Source organism: Sorex fumeus, unplaced genomic scaffold, assembly GCF_029834395.1.
Source record: "Sorex fumeus unplaced genomic scaffold, SorFum_2.1 ptg000098l, whole genome shotgun sequence".
Classification (NCBI taxonomy): domain Eukaryota; kingdom Metazoa; phylum Chordata; class Mammalia; order Eulipotyphla; family Soricidae; genus Sorex; species Sorex fumeus.
Genome location: NW_026606155.1, coordinates 68,818,889 through 68,840,299, shown reverse-complemented (window position 1 = coordinate 68,840,299; position 21,411 = coordinate 68,818,889). Strand labels below are relative to the sequence as shown.

Genomic DNA, 21,411 nt, shown 5'->3' with positions numbered 1-21,411 from the left:
AACAGTATCTGAAGAGAATGATTACTAGTAAGAATAAATTGGTATTGAAATCCCTCCCAACAAGAAAAGTCCACGACCAATATGGAATAGCATTCACTAGTGAATTCTACTAAACATTAAAAACATTATAGCCTTTTCCAAATAATTACATGTAAAATCACTAAATCACTTCCAAAAACTAGAAAAAGAAGAAACACACTCAACTCATTTTAAAAGGAAAGCATTAATTTGATAACAAAACCAGATAGACATTACAAGAAAATAAAATCTACTGATCACTTATTTTTGATGTAGGTAGATGCAAAACAAAGCACTAGTAAATCATATCCAAAAATACATTAAAAGGATGATAATCAAATGGGATTTATTAGAGGGAGGGATGCAAAGATAGTTTAACATCCATAAATCATGTAATGTGAAACATTACAAAAAGAAAATAAATAAAAATATATTAATCTCAATAACTATCAAAAAATCATTTAACAAAATGAGTTTCCACCTATGATGAAAAAGCTCTTGATGAATGGGTTCAGAGGTAATTACACCAATATATTAACATCTATATATGATAAGTTCACAACTAACAACATACTCAATGATGAAAACTCAACAGTTTTCCTTTAAAGTCAAGAATAGGACAAGGAGACCTATTCTAGACACTTGTATTCAACATGGTATTCAAAGTTCTAACCAAAAAGATGAAAATGTAATGAAAAGTATTTAATTAACCCAAATGATTAACTGTTGATACTCTGCATTTGAAATGTTATAGGTAGCATATACTGAAGACTCCATACACACCAAGAAAACTCCGAACTGATCAATAAATTCAGTTAAATTGTAGGGTACACAATCAATATACTATAATCCATTGTGTTAAACACTAACTACAAAGTAACAACCTCAATAATATATCAAAATAATAAAATACTTAGATATAAATTTGACCAAGGTGAAAGAATTGTACACTAAAACTGGAAGACAATGAAGGAAGAAACAGAAGAGAAAAAGAAATAGAAAGAAACCTCCATCTTCACAGATTGGAGACTTTAATATCATTAAAATTTCTATTTCACCTGAAGTAATCTATAGATACAATACAATTATATCAAAATGCCATACAATTTTTAAATTTAAAAAAAAAATGTAAAACTTGTATGGAATCACAAAAGATCCTGAGTAGTAAAGCAATCATGAGAAACAACAAAGCTAGGTGCATCATGCTTCCTAACTTCAAACCATATTGCAGAATTACAGCTATCAGAAACAGTAAGGTACTGGCACAAAAACAAAACAGTGAATTAATGGAACAAAACAGATCCCCGAAACAGACTACTCACACATGATTCATTGACTCATCACAAAGTAGGCAAGAATGTACAATAAGAAAAAGATAATCATCTAAATAAAATGATGATAGGAAAAGTGGATAATCACATGCAAGAGAAGGTAAGAGCACTGTCTTACCTTATAAAAAAAATTAACTCAAAATAAATACTTTAACGTAAAGCAGGAAACCATTATACCACTAGAAGAAAATAGGGAGAAAGAAACTTCACATCCATCTTGATGAATTTTTGGGTCTAACTCTTAAAGCATAGGCAACTGAAGCAAAAGTAAACAAGTCGGGACTACTTTAATATAAAGAAAATTCTATGCAGAAAAGTTAGGTATACGAAAGAAACACAATAAGGGTAAGGGGAGAAGAGAGAGATGAGAAGCAATGGGGGCAGGGGTCAATGGGATTCAGGAAGATCGGTGTTGTTGAGAAATAATAGGGCTAAATATTCAAACCACATAGTTCATAACATTGAAATCACGAGACCCAAACTTTAATAATCAAACTTAAAACAGTGCTTGCTTGTCAAGATGGTAGGCTGGCGCTGAGGCAGTGAGTGTGCAGGTGGGGGTTAGGGAGGGATTAGGAGAGGAAACCGGGGAACACTGGTGGAGGGAAATGGGCACTGGTGGTGGGATCAGTGATGGAACATTGCAGGTCAAAAATTCAACTCTGAATAACTTTGTAATTCATGGTGCTTTAATAGAATAAAATTTGGAAAAAAGATAAAACAAATAAGGAATAAGGCATAGAGATGGCCAACCATTACATAGAGAATGGTCACTAATCATCAGGTAAATGCAAATAAAATCTGTTAGAATGACTATCATAAAAAATAGACAAGATAAAAATTCTAATGAAATTCTGGAAAGAAAAAAAAACTCTTATACATGGAAGTTCCTCAAAAAATTAAATATAGAACTATCATCTGCTGGAGAAGTACTATTTTTGGGTATTCATTTAAAGAAAACAAAAACACTAATTTGAAAATATGCACCCAGGTGCTCTGAATATTTAAAATTGCTGACCTACGAAAACCATCTAAATGTCCACTGATAAACAAGTAAAGGAAAACTGCAATTATAATTTTATATATATGTATGTATATTCTGACCCATAACTTTTCAGTCATAAAAAAAGAATGATGTACAATCAAAACTATAAACATTATCATAATTGTAACCATGTTACCTAAATTATAATATTTTTTAAATTAAATTAAGAAAATGAAAAAGAAATCTTGCCATATAAGACAATATGGATGACACTGGAGGACATTATTCTAAGTAGAAGATATCAGACAAACTCAGAAAAATGCCCCATCATCTCAAGGCTGGTGGTAGGAGTGGGGTAGAGACAAGGAGGGGGAGGAAATGGGTAAAGGGGATCAAAATTAGCAAATTTATAATTATAAAAGAAATGAATATAAAAACAGATTTAAATATTTAAACTGGGGTCAGCTGCATGTAAGCAAATGCCTTAACATTTTACTATCCCTTGGTCCCTCAGCAGTTTAAGCTTAACTTGTGCCAAGGGAGAACTTCTGATCTCACCACTGGGTACGAAAAACATTGTGTACAACAGAGCTTCTTAATTGTTTTTCACTCTTTCTACCTTTTAGTCACGGAAATTCTTATACAAAACAAGTGTATAGGCAAATAAAAATCGGAATATAAACCAAATATATAGTCATAAGAAAATTTAAGTCAATTTCTTAAGTAAAATTCTTAATCTCTTAAAAGTCATATAACCTCATATGAGGTTGAGACCTGTTTAGGCCACTAGAGTCTGCATCAGAGAAATATGTTTACATTGCACTAATATAACTATTTTCCATAAGTTTTGGCAAGAATATTGCTAAGCAACATTAAATAAAAATAGCAACGCAACCTCTACATAAAGAACTCTTTGGTAACAGAACTTCTAGTTCTATTTGGTAATAGTCAAAATATTGTTAGCACTATATAAAAAGGTAATCCATTTTGGTGTGACAACCTTCCATGAATTTAAACTCTACTATCTGGAAAACCTTACTGTTCCCAATGCTGAAACTAATAGCTAGCTTTCAACTTTGGCATTAATAAAAAAAATTCTCTTTAGATCATTGTTCATAGATTTTAGTCCAGCAATCCAAAATGTGCTATTTTCTGAGAGTTGCAATGAATTAAAATTTAGAAAAGAAAGCATTATAAAATACTCATAAATTTAAAATAAAATAAATTTTTATTTATAAATAAATAATCATAAATTTAAAATAAAATAGCATTCTCCCTGTGTCTCAAGAAGCTTCAGGAAACATTTCTCTTAAATCTTTAAATGCACATTGTTAATCTCACCCTGGATCTATTAAATAAGACACTCCATAGGTAACTGTGATGTGAAGGTAAGATTGAAAGCTTGCTATAGTAAAGAAGAATGAAAAACAATATTATAAATATTTATAGTTATTTAACTTGATATAAATTAAACTAAGAATCAACAGACATTTCCTTTGCTAGTTAGGAAGCACCTTCTTTGGCACCTCATCCTCTCTGACTGCTTAGGAAAGATGACAAGAAAGTCAAAAAGTTCTCAAATGACATATAAAGGAAAATATAGCCCAATCTTTTCCTTGGAAAACTTGCATTTTGTATTCTTTAAACTGTAGCCACCAAACTAACTCTCCTCCAACCTTCATCTATTTTAGTTTTTTGGTTAATATTTTGGAAAATAAGATGTAAAAAGTTAATAATTTTTTTGGCTTCTGTCATCACACTGATAATAAAGGAACACAAGGTATTTCTGATACTAAAAAAATGGCGACAGGTTTCTGTTACTAACTCTACTCTAGTCCAATTTACGAGGCTCTATATCAATAATTTCAATAGCTTCATCACCTAATATTCCTCAACACCATAATTTATTCAGCTACTTACTTTTTTGAGTACAAATGTCTTCCAACTTCAACTTCTGTAAACAATTCTGTAATATACACCCTTGCCTTTGTATTCCTAATGTACTGGGATATTAAGCTTTATTGAGCACACTGTCAAATACTGAATGTTATAAAATATATATATATATGTTTCTTATGCCTATGTACATATATGTACCATGAATATTTTCTATATCCTTGGTAGAAACTTTTAAAACATAAACACAGACACACAGATTATGCACCAATAAAATTTTACATTGGTAAAAAATATAATCTTGTATGCTGATGATTATCTCTAGATTTCACATTTAGTAGGCACCGCCATTTCATATGCTATAAAGTGCCTTTCCATAATCTTTACTCATTTTTTTTCCTATCAATCTAAGATCTTATCTGTATAATTTGGCTACCAATTACCATGAGTTTAACAAATTTCTTTACAAACACATTGTTTTATTCTTTGGGAGGCTTCCAAGCAATATTCAGGAAGTCCAGGTCTACTTCTCTGATTCTCAGCCAGGCTATCTGCACATATACAGCTCATCAGTGGTGTTCAATCCACCAGGCTACATTCATTAGGGGCCTGCTGTACTGAACTCCAGCTTTACTGGATGTGCACTCCAGCCCTTTGAGCTATCCCTCTGGGGCATTTTGTTATGTAATTGTATCTTTTGTGATACAGAATATGTATCATCATAGGTACTCTGATCTTTTAACCTATTTCTTTGCTTAGGATTTCCATCCCGCTTAAAAATATTATTCCTCAAATTGATGTTATATACTGTAATTTCATCAAAAAGTCTGAGTTTCCATCTTAAATGCAGAGATTTATTTTTGCATATTACATGACATGGGATTTAAATTTACTTTGGGGAATTTCAGGTTTATTATTATCATCTATTAAATAAACATCCGTTTCTAAAATGAATTAAAATTGCATTTATTACTTTGGATCAGGGAGTGTTCCAAATACTTTTCCTTGTGTTCTTCCAAGACCCATGACAATCCTATGAGATAGGCACTATTATTATGTACATTTTACATTGAAAAAACTGCAAAACTAAAAATCAGAAAACAAGGAAATGGTAAAGATTTTATATGAAGTCAGGTATTATGGCATGATGTAAATTTTCTTAATCCCTAAGTCAGGCTATACCTTTTCCCTTAGCTAATGTTGTTTTACACAACTATATAGTTTAAGGGATACAATTTCACTCTTCAAAATATGTTTCCATACTGTACCCACTCCAAAGTACCAATATCTCTCTACCATACACACTCTACTGGGGTCCTGCCCTACTATAATTTCATTCACCCTCTTTCTTCTCCTTTTGCTCATCTCAATTCGGCTTTGATCCCTTGTCTACATTAGGTTTTATTAACCAATTATATGTGTTTGTATTAGTACTGTACTATTTCATCATGAGAGTTTTATAGTAAGTTTTAATAGTGACTAAAGTATTTTCACAGACAAATGTTTTATTCTTGGAGTTTTTATTAATAGACTCATGGAAATTTTCAGGCAAAGAAAAAACAGATGATAACACAATTTTGCTTTCTCTCTTACACAAAGCCATAAAAGAACTTGGAAAGAAATGAAAAAAAAAAAAAAAAAAGAATGGAGGCCAAATCCAGAAGTGCTCAGGGCTTTTTCCTTGCTCTGAGTTCAGGGAATCACTTCTGGCACCTCACGGGATGATATGGGGTGCCAGAAATTGAACCTGGATTGGTAGTTATAAGGCAAGTGCCCTAGACACTGTACTCTCTATCTGGTACCTAAACTAAATATTTTAATAAACTTACACTTAACTAAACCTACCCACTAATCAAGGAAAATTGTGGAGGGATTAGCATAGTAGACTGTAATTATAAATCAAGGACATTGATACTATTATAAATGATAAAAACTCAATTAAAAATGAAAACCCTTTCCTTCCAAAATTGTAACTATCTACTTTAGGGAATATTTTATCTTATATTACAATAGTCATATTGTAATATAAGATAAAATATTACAATATAAAAAAAATGGGGTTTGCTCATTTTTGGTTCAAAATTTAGTAATTCTTGGAAAATTTTGGGTATTTTTTACAAGAATATGATAAATGTATAGATTAGTCATAAAAAGTTACACTCAAATGTCAACAATTTTTAAAGGCTCATCACAATAATAAGCAAATATAATGAAATATAAAAAATAAATAGGACAATGAGTTCACTTTTAAAGAACACTATTCTGACATCACACTCACATATACCAGTAACACACATACACTGAAAAGTGTTTATTCAGTTAAAATATTTTTTTTTCTGGTTGGTCTGTAATTTAAGATGTGAAAAAGTTAAAGAAAAAAATTTTATATGTAAAAAAAAAGCCTTAAAACATACCGACGTTAGCCTTTCTTCTTCCACTGACTATTTTTTTTTAGAGATTATTCTTCCAACTAATACTAGTATTTCAATAAGTAAGTACTTGGTATCTCATTATGTTAGAGGTTAATGTTTCTGACATATTGGTGGCCAAAAAAACCCTTTTCTCATAAAACAACTAATTTGATAAAAAAGCAAAACACAAATAAATAAGTAAATTACGTAGTATTCTACATGGCACATTGAAAAAATACAGTACAAGAAAAAGAAGACAGAGTTAGTAGATAAAGGGGAAGATTAGGTTAAAAAATTAAAAAGAATCATCAGGTTGGCCTTATTGAGAAAATGGATTTTGTGCAAAACTTTAAAGGTATTAGTAGGCAAGCAGATGTCTGAGATAAGAGAATTTCAAACAGAGAGAAAAGCAGCAACAAAATATTGAGATAATCATGCTTAAAGTCTTCAAGGGAAAGTAAGTGTAAAGAGATAATATGACAAGGAAAGACAAGATCTTGTAAGCTAAAGGAAATCACTCTGGGGATAATAACTTTTCCTGAATAAAATGGGAAACAATATCAAGTGTAAGCAAAGAGATTTATTTGTTATTTGGTTGTTTGTTCTTAAGACATTTTAAAAGGAATTTTCTGCTTGCAGAGAACAGATTTTGGAGAACAAAGATAGGAAAGTCTACAGGGAGGCTATGGCAATGACTTAGGTTTTGACTATAACATGGGAAATGATTAAGATCCTACATTTATTTAAAATACTGAAGTAGGATATGAAAATAGAAAAGAGATGATAAGAATTCTAAGAATTTGGATATACCAAGTATATGGAAGGAGCTGCCTTCATGTGAAAGTAAAGACTAATTTAATTTGCAAACCATAATGCCCAAAAGCAGAGAGAGAGAGAGTATGGGGAATATTGTCTGCCATGGAGGAAGTGGGAGGACATACTGGGGATACTGGTGGTGAGGAATGTGCATTGGTGAAGGGATAGGTGTTTGGGTGTCTGAACACTGTGTGATTGTAACTCAAACATGAAAGCTTGTAACTATATCTCACGGTGAATCAATAAAATTAAAAAAAAAGAAAAGAAAGTAAAGACTAACTGATGGAGCAGGGGAGGGCTAGTTTTGGCACCAGCCAAATTTAAGATCCATTAGACACACATTAGGAGAGCCCGGCAAGCTACTGAGAGTATCTCGTCCACATGGCAAAGCCTGGCAAGCTCCCTGTGACATATTCGATATGTCAAACACAGTAACAACAAGTCTCACAATGGAGACGTTACTGGGTCTGCTCCAGCAAATTGATGAACAATGGGAGGACAGTGCTACAGTGCTACAGACACACATATTTATTGAAATGTTGGACTTGCTGTGGCTTTTGGATTAGAGATAAGCATGAACCTAAGTTATATGAGGCCTGAACTGTATACGAATTTGGGGTATATTTTTAAGAAATGGAAAATTATTAGCAAAAAAAATAGAGTTTGATAATAAACCTAGATCTTCTAAGATTTAAATGTAATTGGTTCAATAAAAACCTGCCTCTCACTGGTGAGATAAATTCTGCAGATGCTGGCATGTAAAAGTCAGGTAAAGATAAAAATAAAAGGTAAAACTGCTGAAGGGATTACCATAAGTAAGCAGTGAAATTTTACTTATGGTCATAAGGGAGAAGAGAGAAAAACAGAGGCCAAAATCAATTAACAAAATATAAACACAGAAGGCTTAATCTGTAACAAAATTTTAGTAATCTCTGATACAAGGACCTAATGGCTTGAAGGTAAGAAGAAACACTCTTCCCCACCTTTCTTTCTTTTTTTAAAGGAATTTTTATTTTATTTCATTGAATCACTGTGAGGTATAGTTGCAAGCTTTCATGTTTTCTTCCCTAACTTTCTTCTGAAAAAAACATGTCTTGATCATTAAATTAGCAAATTATTGATAATAATGACATTAAATAAATTACTGAGGGCCTGCTATGGGGATAGGCTTAAGGAGTAGTTGGGAAAACTGGAGACAACGTTAGAGTAAAGGTGTAATGGTGGTGGGATTGGTGTGGAATACTGAATGCCTGAAACAAATCATTATGAACAACTTTGTAAACCATAGTGTTTATTAAAGTATAAGGGGAATATTGAGAATAAATAAATAATAACAATGTTCTTCAAAAATATGTGGTTACAAATACCCAGTTATTTAACTATAAATGATGTCAAAATTTTGTTTTCATGGTTTTAATTTTTCAGTGAAGAAATAAACCAGCTGGAATGAAGCATGACGAAAAACATATTTAATGGGTCATAGTAGTAGTGACAACTTTTAGTAGGACCCCGTGATTTCTATCACTAATGTTATTACACTTGCATAAATCCCTATACTTAAGAGGGGGGTAGACATTAATTTGCTTTGCAACGCAAGGAAAAGGCAAAGGATGTCATTAACATGTAAAAGGATACGAGAAATCACTCCTGTGACTAGATTTAATCTATGACTCCATATTGCAAGCAAAGCCTGGCGAGCTACCTGTGATGTATTCGATATGCCAAACACATTAACAGCAAGTCTCACAATGGAGACATTACTGGGCCTGCTTGAGTCAATTGGTGAACAACGGAGGACAGTGCTACAGTGCTACACTGAAGAGAAGTTCTGTTGGTTTTGCATGAAGCAAACAGCTGACTGATTGAAATGCCTATAGAAAAGATCATGTGGCAGTGAATCTGGTCCACCTCTATTTGAGGGGTACTTCCTGCAAACAGATAGTAAGAAGCTGAGACCTTCAGTCAAATAGATTCAAGAAAATGAATGTTGCTATTGACCCGGATGAACCTGAAGTGGAGTAGTACCTAGCTGAGCCTGTATAAAACAATGAGTATTAATTGAGACCGTTTTTGCATTCTATAAGGCCATGAACACAAGACTCACCAAAAAAGTGTGTAAGCCCTTAACCCTTGGAAACTAGCAGGTAATAAATATCTGCTGCATCTAGTAAGTCACTAAATTTGTGGTAATTTGTTAACACAACAACAGAAGTATGCAGTAAATTACCAATTTTGGAGTACTTTGTTAACACAGCAACAAAAAATGAGTATGGTAGCAGGAAGCAGAAATTATAAAATATTCATGCAGAGAGTGAAAATGTGAATGAGCCATATGATATCTAACAGAATACAAAATCTATTTGAGATGAATGGTCATAAATGTAAAATGAGCTTTAACTTGTGGTTTTCTGTAACTACAGCAAGAGTGTTCTCCGAGTAACCCATTTTCATTTCTTTTATAATCTTACCAGATTTCTATGATATAATTTCATATTTTAACAGTAAATAAGTTATTGTCTATACATATTTTATCTGAAATCCCTTTATTTTCTTCTTCTGAAATTGAGAATAATACAAGAACCCATATCAAAATCCTAAAGTTAAGGCTGTAATATAATATTTTAACATAGATTAACAAAATATTTTTTAAATCTTAAAGTGACAACAATTTAGTATCAATAACCTGTAATTGATCCACCACAAATGATAGTTTATATTTCAAAGTTTTCTTAAAGTTTTATGTATATTACTTAATCAATTTATTGTATCTTAATATTTGCATATTTAAAATTCCTTATGTATAACATTTCAAACTCAACCTAGCAATATGCAACAACATAAAAAAGTATAAATTAATAGCCCTACTTGTTACTTTTCTTCTTCAGTGGGAAAATAAAAGCAACATGATATGCAGTAAAGAAAATAAGTGTAGAGTAATCTGAACTAACTCATGCTTTTATTTTAAAGAGTTCAAAAAGCAAAAACTATGACCTTCAGAATCTTTAGAGAACTCAGTTTCTATAAGGGGTAGACTATTTATCATCTTAAAGAATCATCTTTCTCTCCTGTTACCACTTGAAAGATCAGAAAAAATGAAGTAAATGAAAATATTACATTTTATAATGGGTATTACATTCTAGATATTTTCATGCTCTAAGAATAAAATTAAACCTTCTTACTTCAACCCTATGAGCTGCTGTTATTATCTGAATTTCACAGAAGAAGAAACCAAGGCTCAATTTAATATGCAAGTAAGTGGCAGCACCTGAATTTACTCAATCATAGGCAATTTGGCTTCACTTGAAACTTTAACCATTATCCTCTAAGCATTCCCATGTGATTGTCCTTCAATTTTAAGGACAAATTTATTAGAGACTTATAGCACTGTATTTACAGTATATAAATTTAACCCATGGAAACATGTTAGGTTGTCTGATCTGTGGGTACTTAAATAGAAGTATACTGAAATGCCATTATTTTTAAAGAACAAAGCAGATTTTAAAGAATAGAGAAGTTAATTCTTAGAAGTACAGATAAAAATATCTGATATGTTCATTAAAGAGTTTTCTGAATTTTAGAAATTTAGAGTATCTTTGTATATTTTTATCATGTTGGCTTGTATTAGGAAAAAATAGAACTCAATCCTAGTTCATTTAGCTAATACTGATAAAAATAAATCAAATAGTTACTGGGGTGTATTTTCTGGTGGTTTACAACACTTCACATGAAAAATTTTTAATTACTTTTGACAGAAGCTGTCATTTACCTATTACATATAATAGCATGTTTCTTATTTTGTTCTGAAGCCATACCTGGCAGTGCTCAGGACTTACTCCTAGCTCTGTGCTCAAGGGTAACTCCTGATGGTGCCTGGAGGACAATACGTGGATCAAACCTGTGCTAGCCATGTGCAAGGCACAGGCCCACCCACTGTACTGTCACTCTGACCCATAATTCTTGATCTAAAACAGAATTCTGTGGCTTTGAAACATTACTGAGTTATATAATTAGAGATGTATCTACTAAATTGCTAGGTAAGCCGATAAATAAATTGAAATCCATTTTCTTATAGAATTTAAAATCTACTTTAAGTATGAAAAGGTTAAGTTTATTGTATTAAAGCAAACAGTCTATCTTGATTAGTCACAGAAATATAAGTTAATAAAGCAAAGCTAAATCAATTTGGTTTATATAGAAGAAATAACTGTGACCTTTATAGAAGTCTGAGAGAATAACAATAAAAAATTACCATCTGTCTACAAAATGAATAGACTCTATTGGGAAAAACACTAAGGAATAAAATAGTTACAAACTACTAATAAAGACGAACAATAAATCATTCCTAGTATAAATTTAAGGATTTCTTTTATTCTTTTGTGTTTCTTCTCATGCTATCTGGGAGGTCTGATGTGAGTTTGTACATGAAGAAGAATATAATGGAATATATTTAATGAGTACAACTTGTGTGTAGTGGACGAAGTATAAAACCACAAATGACATTACTTCAAATTAGAAAACTATTAGATATGACAGAGGTGAATGCAGTAACTAGAAGGTGAAAATATAGCATTAACAGCTTTTAACATACAATTAGCTTGCTTAATTAATTAATTAAGGTCATCCCAGTGATACTTATCTTGATGATGTAGGCCTGACTAGTAAGGTGCTCAGGCTCAGCAATGTCGTGTGCAGACTAAGAAGACACCAGGGTCACATGCAGCGATGTTCAGGGGATCATGTAGTGCCATGGATATAACTGAGGGCCTCACACAAGCTAGACATGAGCACTACCATTTGAGTTATTTCTTTACCCCATCATTAGCCATTATCGTATTTCTAAAATTCACATTAGTATCAAATTAATAAAAAGAAAATACAACACTAATTTCAAATAGAAAATTTCTGACGTTTTGTCTTTCAAGATCCAAAAATTTTTACTTTTTACTTGAAAAAAAAACCCGTCAGTTCTGTTTTTGTTGTTTTTATGGTTGCACTCATTTGTCTTTTGCTTGGAAAAGAAAGACCAATGAATTATAAGGTGACATTAAACGCATACAGTCAGTTCTTTTCCCTAATAGTTTTCTATATCATATAGTTCAAAATCATGTAAGACAAAAGGCTAATATAGAGTGAAATGTGTACACACTTTAAAAATATCATGCATACTGAGACAAGATTGATTATGTAGTACCATTTCCTTCAGACTCCTAGGTTTCATTTCTGGAGAGATGTATTTTTGTTTCCCTGTCTGTTTCTGGACCACACATGGTGGTGGTGCTCAGATCTGACTTCTGGCTTGTGCTCAGGTTTCACTCCTGATGGTGCACCGGGCACCATGTGTGCTGTCACAGAATGAACCAGGGTAAGCTGCATGTAAGGCAAAAATCTGAATCCCTATACTAGCTTACTGGCTTGAGATGAGTGTTTTTCAAAAGAAATTTGGTCTGAAATGTAAGTTTTCTGGCATATTTATGTCTGAAGGCTAATAAATGTATAAAATGAAAATCAAGCTTCAACTACATAATAACATCCTAGATTCTAGATTTTCTTAGAATTAAGATTTTTAAATTTTTACTGGAATTGCAAAAGGCAGTTAGTGAATGAAAAATATAACTTAAAGCCTTACATTAGACCATAGGTAAAAGACACATTCAATATAGTTAGCAAGTATAGCTAAATGTAAATAGTTTATTCGTCAACTACATTAAAAAAACTGCTAAAATCATGGTATTATAAAATAGTTATATAGTCCCATGAAGTCTTATGTTAGTAAAAGCTGGAAAATATTAAAGAAAATCACATTTTCACCTAAATAAAAGCTCAAATCAGACAAAATAAAACCATTTTAAATTATTTAATGAATATATGTTCATTAACATTTGTCAAATTAAAGTACATTCTGGATCTTAGTTCCACAAATTATTTTTTGATGATTCCTTTAAATGTGCCGAAAATAAATATTTCTGAAGAAAAACCGGTAAGTGTATTAGTATCAAAACAACTTCCAACTCAAATCAATAAAATATATTTTTGCAATTGTAAAGTTTGCGACCCCCAATAAATGGCTGATATCAAATTCTTAGAAAATATTTTCTCCTTAATTTTTAAAAGGTATTAAGACACTCCCAAACATCAATTTTCAGTTACTTTTAAATAGCTAGAAATGCTGGTCCTAAAGAATGGAAAGGTTTTACACAGTAAGGCATGTATAAAATAACAAATATAATGCACTCACTTTTAAAGCTATACCTTTGCTCAATAAGTACTATTTTACACATTAATTTGGTGTACATATAGATTTTGAGTTGTATACCACAATCCTGGAAAGAAACAATAAGGGAGATTACAAACACCAACTCAATAAATGATTGTAGTGCTCCGTATTCATCAAATTTTAAGTGGAAAATCTCAAATTTCAGTACTCTACTATCTGAATGTTTCTGCTAACTAAAGTTAAAAATGCATATAAATGCTCAGGAATAATTCATATCCTTTCTCTGGTTTGTTGGAATCTGATCATGGCACACATATGTGAATGAACGAACACATCCTTAACCCACCATTATCTTTTTTTCCAGTGTGCAGGCAATCACCCGTGAAAAGTATGGTGTAGATGACAGGATGATACTGTACCTGATTAGCTCTGGAGGTGGTCATGGGATCAGATGGAGAGGACTTGGTGGTAGTTGGGGAAGATGGCAATGTCTGGGAACAAAGCAGTTCAGGAGCAAATCAACCTTTATAAGCCTTAAACTGAGTATTTAAATAAAACAAAATAAAATAAAATGTAATATAACGAGAACAAAATCCTATGAACAAATTTTTGCCCTACTTGTTCAAACTTAATGGAATTTAACATCAACTGAGTAATTAATGCACGTAAATACGCATGCATAAGCATGTAAAAATAAATTCATGACTTGAAATCATGGTGGTGACTGATAAAAATTCACATGAGTATTAAAGGTACCCTGACCATATTCATGAATAGCAGTCTCTTTCCCTCTTTTCTTTTTCACTTGGGGAAAGAGATATCAAACGAAGGTCAAATAATCAAGTAATTATCAGAATCAAGTTATTTTTCTATCAATGAATACAGTCTGGGATTGGAAGAAGTGGTGAAATGAAGTTTACTTTGGCATAAAAGTATCTACCTACTTAATATGCTGAACATCACCAACAAGTTGATTCCACATGAATTTAGGGATCCATACTTAAAAGTAATTAAATTTGAAGTTGAGTTCTTAATATCACATTATCTTCTAAAATATTAATTTTAATAAACTTAGAGCTCCTCTGAAAATGTAAGCGTTAACCTCATGTTAATAAACAGAAAACAGCATTTTAACCAGTTGATAAAATAGTTTTATTATTTATGCTAAGCACTAAACTTCTAATATAGATGAATGGTATAATGAATTGTAGCATCATCAACCTGTGTTAGAAACAAGCACAAAAATATTAGGAAAATTTTTTATTGTTCATGTCATTTTGAAACACATACATAAAATAAATTATGTGAGACCATAATTTTCTTGAACAATCCAATAAGATATTTAGAAAGTCTCATTTCTAATACCCTTAACGTATAAATGTTGATTTTCTTTTCTTTAAAGAGTGTGATTTTTCACTCAGCAAATAACTATGCTTAAAAACCAGTGTGTATGATTAATACTACTTAGTAGGTGAAATAGGATTATCTTATATTTTAGACAAAACTATAAGTGAATGCTGTGTTTTATACTGAAATATTATTCAGATATGAGCAAAAGCATAACTTTAAAGGTTCAGTGGCAACAGGAAAAGTAGATAAATAGTTAAGGTTTTCAAAGATTTTCAAATTTGGATATGACTACACAGTTAAAAGAAAAGATAAATTCACCAACTTCCACTTACCCTATTTGTTTCCCCAGTCACAAAGTAAGATTGGATTTTTAACATCAGATCATGCTTTACAGTCCATACCTCAAGTGATTACAGGTTCTTAAATTAAAACCCAAGACATTTTGAAGAAAATCTTTCACTTAAATGTTAAGTCATACTGTTAAAATCAACGTTATTTTTTTGTTAAAAAGGGACGGGGCTACACGTAAATATAAGACCTCATAAAAACGAACATTTTAAAAAGCTTTAGTATTTTTTGTGTGCTTTCTGTAACAAATTCCTGTCATTTAACTAGAAAGGGTTCCAGTTTTTAGTTTTTAAACCTATCTAATTATTTAATTAGTTAATTGATTTACTGTTTATTGGGCAACACTCAGTAGTGCTCATGGCTTTCTCCTGGCTCTATACTCAGGGGACCATATATGGCACCAGACTTTGAAGTTGGGGTAGAAACGTGCAAGACAAGAACCTTACCCACTGTATTATTTTTTGAGCCTGTTAATATTTTCTTTAATGAGCGATACTATGCTGGAACATACACTACTGACTAAATACTACTACATATAATTAGTCCGAGTTTTTATTTTCAGTAGGTACATTAAAAATTCTTTTCTGTACTGATCTTAGATTATAAGGCTGCTGATTAAATAAATATGAAATAAATCTAAATGTTATTTTACCCACTGTAAGTTAAAATACAGGCAATTAGCCATCAGAAACACAAGGTATGTATGGTGATTCTTTTCTTTTCATTATGGTAAATCAACCTGAACAGTCACAGATTCACTAGGATACCCACTTTTCCTTAGATATGTATCCTCAACAAGGCTTTAAACTAGTACTGAAAGGTACTATGTTGAAAAATTAGTAATATCAAATTCAGAATTTGTAGTCACTTTGATTATTGATATCTGTTAATTTATTAAATTGTTTTGTTTGACATACATATGAAATATTGGTTATATATTAACCACACGCAGTTCACACATTCATCAACATTGTCCTAAATAATTATGCTGCTATTTCTTTCTCATAAAAAATTTTCTGGGACAATATTAATGTGTTTAAAATCTTTAAAGTTTTCACAAGAAGTTAGAATTTTATCTTAAACAGGAAAAGATTAAGCTTAGGCTTAAGTTATTATCATCAAAAGGTAATCGCTACATTGACTCAAAATATTTTCTTGGATTAAGCTTTTAAAATAATATGCAGTAAAACAAATACTTGAAAATTTTTTAGCAATCTAGTAATTATGGTAGTGACTTAATCACAAAAGTCATCTATCTTTTACAAATCTACCTCCTAACAATTAGATTTCAGAAATTCTGCATGTCAGTTCATTTGTTAAAGTACCAGAATAAAAATTCTTCTAATAAACAGATCAATATAAACACATTGAAGTAATACCAACACAAGTTTTAATATTAGATTAAGAAAAAGTTTTTGACAGCTGTCCTCAGCCACATAAATGAGAAATATCCACGAGAAAACCGAATGTTACCCTAATATTTCATAAACAAAATACTTACTCCTATTTACTACCTACACTTAAAGTTTAGTAGTTTCAAGTAAAATCACTTAGTAAAGTTTCTTACGTACATCATAAAGATGTAATTAAGTTAATATCAATAACAATGTATTAAAATATTTATTATAAACAAAATTTTGAGTCCACATTATTCTAATTTTTTTTGTATTTCTTAAGTAGTAATTATGAAGGCACATTTCTTTTTAGCACTATTCTTTCAACTGCAGTACTGTAGCACTGTCCTCCCATTGTTCGTCAACTTGCTCGAGCTGGCAAGCTACCTGTGACGTATTAGATACGCCAAACACAGTAACAACAAGTCTCACAATGTTACTGGGCCTACTGGAGCAAACCGACTATTCTTTCAAATGGGAAAAAAATTACTTACTTATATTGAATCACTAAAGATTCAACTTTAAACATTAAAAACAGGATTACTAATTTCAGAAATATTCAAAGAATTTCATAATTTTCTAATAGCGATCCCTGGAATATAACTAATTTTGAAAACTTCAAAATCCAAAAATATATCTTATATAAACATATATATAGAAAGCTAAGCTTCAATAATAAGAATTTTAAAGAGATATTACAAATTATAGGTGTATTCCATTAATATGTGACAGTTTTGCTGGACCAGAGATTATTATAACAAACTATATATATAAACTATATATATATATATATATCAGCTTATTTCCAAGAAAATATTTAATATGTTTAATATATGTCATAAACTTCTTATATGCGTAAGCATAGTGAACAGCCTTAAACAAATCTCAACTGCAACTTAAAATATATATTATTTAACTGACTAACATTATTCAAGCAAGCAATTCTTCAAAGCACTGTTTTGAGTACTCTTCAATAATACACTTATGCACCGCTCTGTATGAAATAAAGAATAAAATAATAAAATACGCAACTGTCACTTATAGTTTTTCATCCTAACAATTTTTTCTCCCTTTTTCACTGTCAGATGATCTGGAACCACTTAGTCTTATTTTACACTTACGTCCAAGTTCAAAGACTTTCTGAAATTCTTATTTCAGAATTCATTTTACTAATAACTTTCCCACTATTAATTTACTTCAATTCCCCATTTCATCTTTCTTTCAGCTTATTTGTTTATTCTTCATGAATGAAATCATGATTTCTCAGAATGAATTTCCTTATTCACTACAGTCGATTTCATTTCAACGTTTTTCAGTTTTCCAAATTACAGTTTTCCATTTTCTCATTCATTTCACTGTAAACAAAAGTGATTTACTCAGACTTCCTGCTTTTCATAAGGTGGGCCCTTGGAACATCAAATTGTACTTTCCACCACCTGAGTCATCTTGCTCCACTGATGATCTCATTTGTATTTAACATCTCCAATTCATCTATTCTTTAATATAAAACACTTATTACTGAGAATACGAGTTTAACTGAATCTCTTCCATCTAACTTGTACTTTTTTCATTAGCATATACAAAATTTCAAACAGGCAGATTCTACACTCCATTTTTAAACTTTTTCCCTAATCAGCCTCTTTTCTTCATGAAACAATTTTAGGAAATAGTGACTCTTTTCACCGTTTGATTGAAAGTGACTTTAAAGTTCACCAATAATTTCTTATTTTTAAAAAGTTATACTTATTTCCATATTTTCTCTGGGTATCTGATTCCTTTATGTGTATTTACAGTGTCTCTTTATTTTCTCACAGGGAATAATGACAATTTTTAAAATTTTATGATAAAAACATTAAACAGAAATAAAATATATTGTCACTGTTTACCAAAATACTCTTACAAAATACATATTTTTGTTATAGGCAAAGAAGTTGAGCTATAGAGAAGTAAGTCAACTTGCCAAAGTTGTACTTATGATAAGTTAAATAGCCAGAACTTGAACATTGGGTCCTGCCTCCAGAGTCTATGTACTTTTTTCACTAAAATACCAGGGCTGGAGCTACAGCAAAGGGGGTAGGGCGTTTGTCTTGCATGTGGCACACGGCCGACCTGAGTTCAATTCCCTTGCCCCTCTCGGAGAGGCTGGTAAGCTACCGAGAGTATCTCGCCCACACGGCAAAGCCTGGCAAGCTACCCGTGACGTATTCGATATGCCAAAGAAAGTAACAACAAAGTCTCACAAGGTTATTGGGCCCGCTCAAGCAAATTGATGGACAGTGACAGTGACCATGGCTCTGCTTTATATTTCTCACAAATACTTTGTTAGCTCCTTTGTCTGCCCTTCTGTTCCTCTTTTATTTTACTATGAATATGAGTGAAATCATTGTGTCTACTACACAAGGATCTATATTCTCACTTCTAACTGTCATTTGTGCTTCTATCAAAGACTCAATAAGAAACTGTACAACTTATATTAAGTCATAAACAAATGTAGACAACTATTATTTACAACCCCAAACAAATTGCCTGAAACAAGTTCTCAAGTGGGGTCTAACTAAAATGAACTACTTCTTTACTAGAAAGAAGATTTTGCTAGACTCTAAAACCTGTATATCAAATTTTTATTCAGTTTCCATCATTTTGAAACTAAATCTGTCTCAAATTCTTACAAATATTGTTGCAAAATGCTTTAACCATGCAATTTTTTCAACTTTCACCACCAAAAGAGATTTTGTTCATAATCTAGTTCTTATAATATAGCCATTCTCTATATCTCAAATGAGAGTCTCGTGGGAAAACTTTTCCAAGATTTTGAAAAGTCCCAGAAGAACAAAATCTAGATGATTATGTTAAACAAGCACTGGAGGCTATATAGTACAGGCTTAAGATTGATTTCTTATTATATTTTCATGGGTAAGTTGTTCAATTCCTCTAAGCATCACACAGACTCTGTCACCTATATTTGTCTCAATTTTTAAGGATGGATGAAATGTAATAATACATGTTAAGTGTGGAGCATAATGGCCATAAAAAAGAAACAGAATGAGCATGATATATACCCACTATCACCATAATATTACAATTATTATTGATACTACATTCTTGATCACAAATCTTTTAAAGATGAATTACTTGATTTTTTTTTTTTTGGTCTTAGTTGCAGTTTATTCCAATCCTCTCTCCGTTCATTCCTGTCTCTCTCCTCTGCCTCTCTTGCCCATTCTTACAGTCTCATTATATGCTCCAACATGAGGGGTTGGGGTAACAATTACACATAGGTGTGGTCACAATCAATAGGGGTAGAGTTCTTTCCCTGGGAAAGCCGCTTCTAGGACAGATTCTCATTATCAAATTGATCCACCCTAGAGCGGAACCCCTGGGTGTGTTTCTCCTCTCCTTGTCCAACAAACATATAAGCATACATAATATAAATCATTTTGTATGGATACAGTAAGAAAGATACCTTAAACTTATAGAATAGTCTGAGATTGAGATGGCTCTAGGAGAGCAATTCTATAAGTTTAAGGTATTTCTTACTGAATTCCTTGAATTTTATTATATAAATGAAGCATTAGAAAATATTATCTTACAAATCTAAAAATCTAAAGCTCTGTATAATAAATCACTTAAAAATTATTATTTTTCTCTAAACAGCTAAAATTCATCAGTTCGTATTTTAGCACAGAACTGAACAAAATAAAGAGGTTTACATTTATAACCTTTAGGAGGAATAAGAACTCTTCTGAAAAAATATTAGGAAGAATTTATCCTGTTGGCTAACTGTCTAATATTTCCTTCTTTCATTCCTTCCATTATATCTTTTTACATTTCAACACAATAGTCTCATCTATCAAAGTATTTTTATTGTTTAACACTTACGATATATTTCTCCTCAAATATACTTTACCTGCCTAAGATTTTTCTTTCTTCTCTAATTAGGTCATTTCTCTGTAATATTCAAAGGTTCAGTTCAAGTTTTTAATCTATTTTTACAAATAGCCTACATTTCTTTAACCCTACTCTAAACCTTTATTGCTAATAATATAGCTTTGGTACGTAAAATACTAACATATATATGTTCCACTCTTATATATTTTTAAGCATTAATGACTTCAGAAACTAGATGTGAAGAGCAAAAACTAGAACTTATTTTGCAATTCACTAATATGTTTTGCAAAGCATTAATATATTATGACTGGATGAATGGATAATGAACACATTAATATGCTATTTTTGTCACTTTTTCAAGATGAAAATAATTCTTTGGGAAAATAATATTTTATACCTTAATTTGATTTTTAAAATACAAGACAATTATTTAATTGCCTATAAACACACTTTTTTGTTTAATGCAGCTTTTCTTAAAAGAACATTTAAATCAAAAAAGAAAAACAACTGCTGAAAGCCTATAGCAGAGAAGTTAACAAATGTAACTATATTACTGACGTTTTTGTTTCTATTGTATTTGGTGATTAACTATACATTAAAGCAACAAACATGAAGTGGGATTTTTTTGGCCAAATAAAGAAAAGAAAAATTTCAACAATCTTTTGGGTGAAAAAGTAAAAACCTTGAAATAAAAAAAGCTGAACATGGAAATATAAATTCAGGGTATTCGGGCAAGCAAGGTCTAAATTATTTGAGGATT

General features: G+C 31.3%; 1 protein-coding gene across 5 annotated transcripts in view; it reads right to left on the bottom strand.

The window, feature by feature from the left end:
- NOVA1 (NOVA alternative splicing regulator 1) overlaps window positions 1-21,411 on the bottom strand; it is a 144,576-nt gene that overhangs the window by 14,692 nt on the left and 108,473 nt on the right. For 3 of the 5 annotated variants that reach the window (XM_056134404.1, XM_056134409.1, XM_056134407.1), the window contains one exon: window positions 14,091-14,162. The exons of the other annotated variants lie outside the window; for them this stretch is intronic. In XM_056134404.1, coding sequence (XP_055990379.1) covers window positions 14,091-14,162 — 72 coding nt within the window. The remainder of the gene's footprint in view (window positions 1-14,090; window positions 14,163-21,411) is intronic. 5 annotated transcript variants of the gene reach the window in all.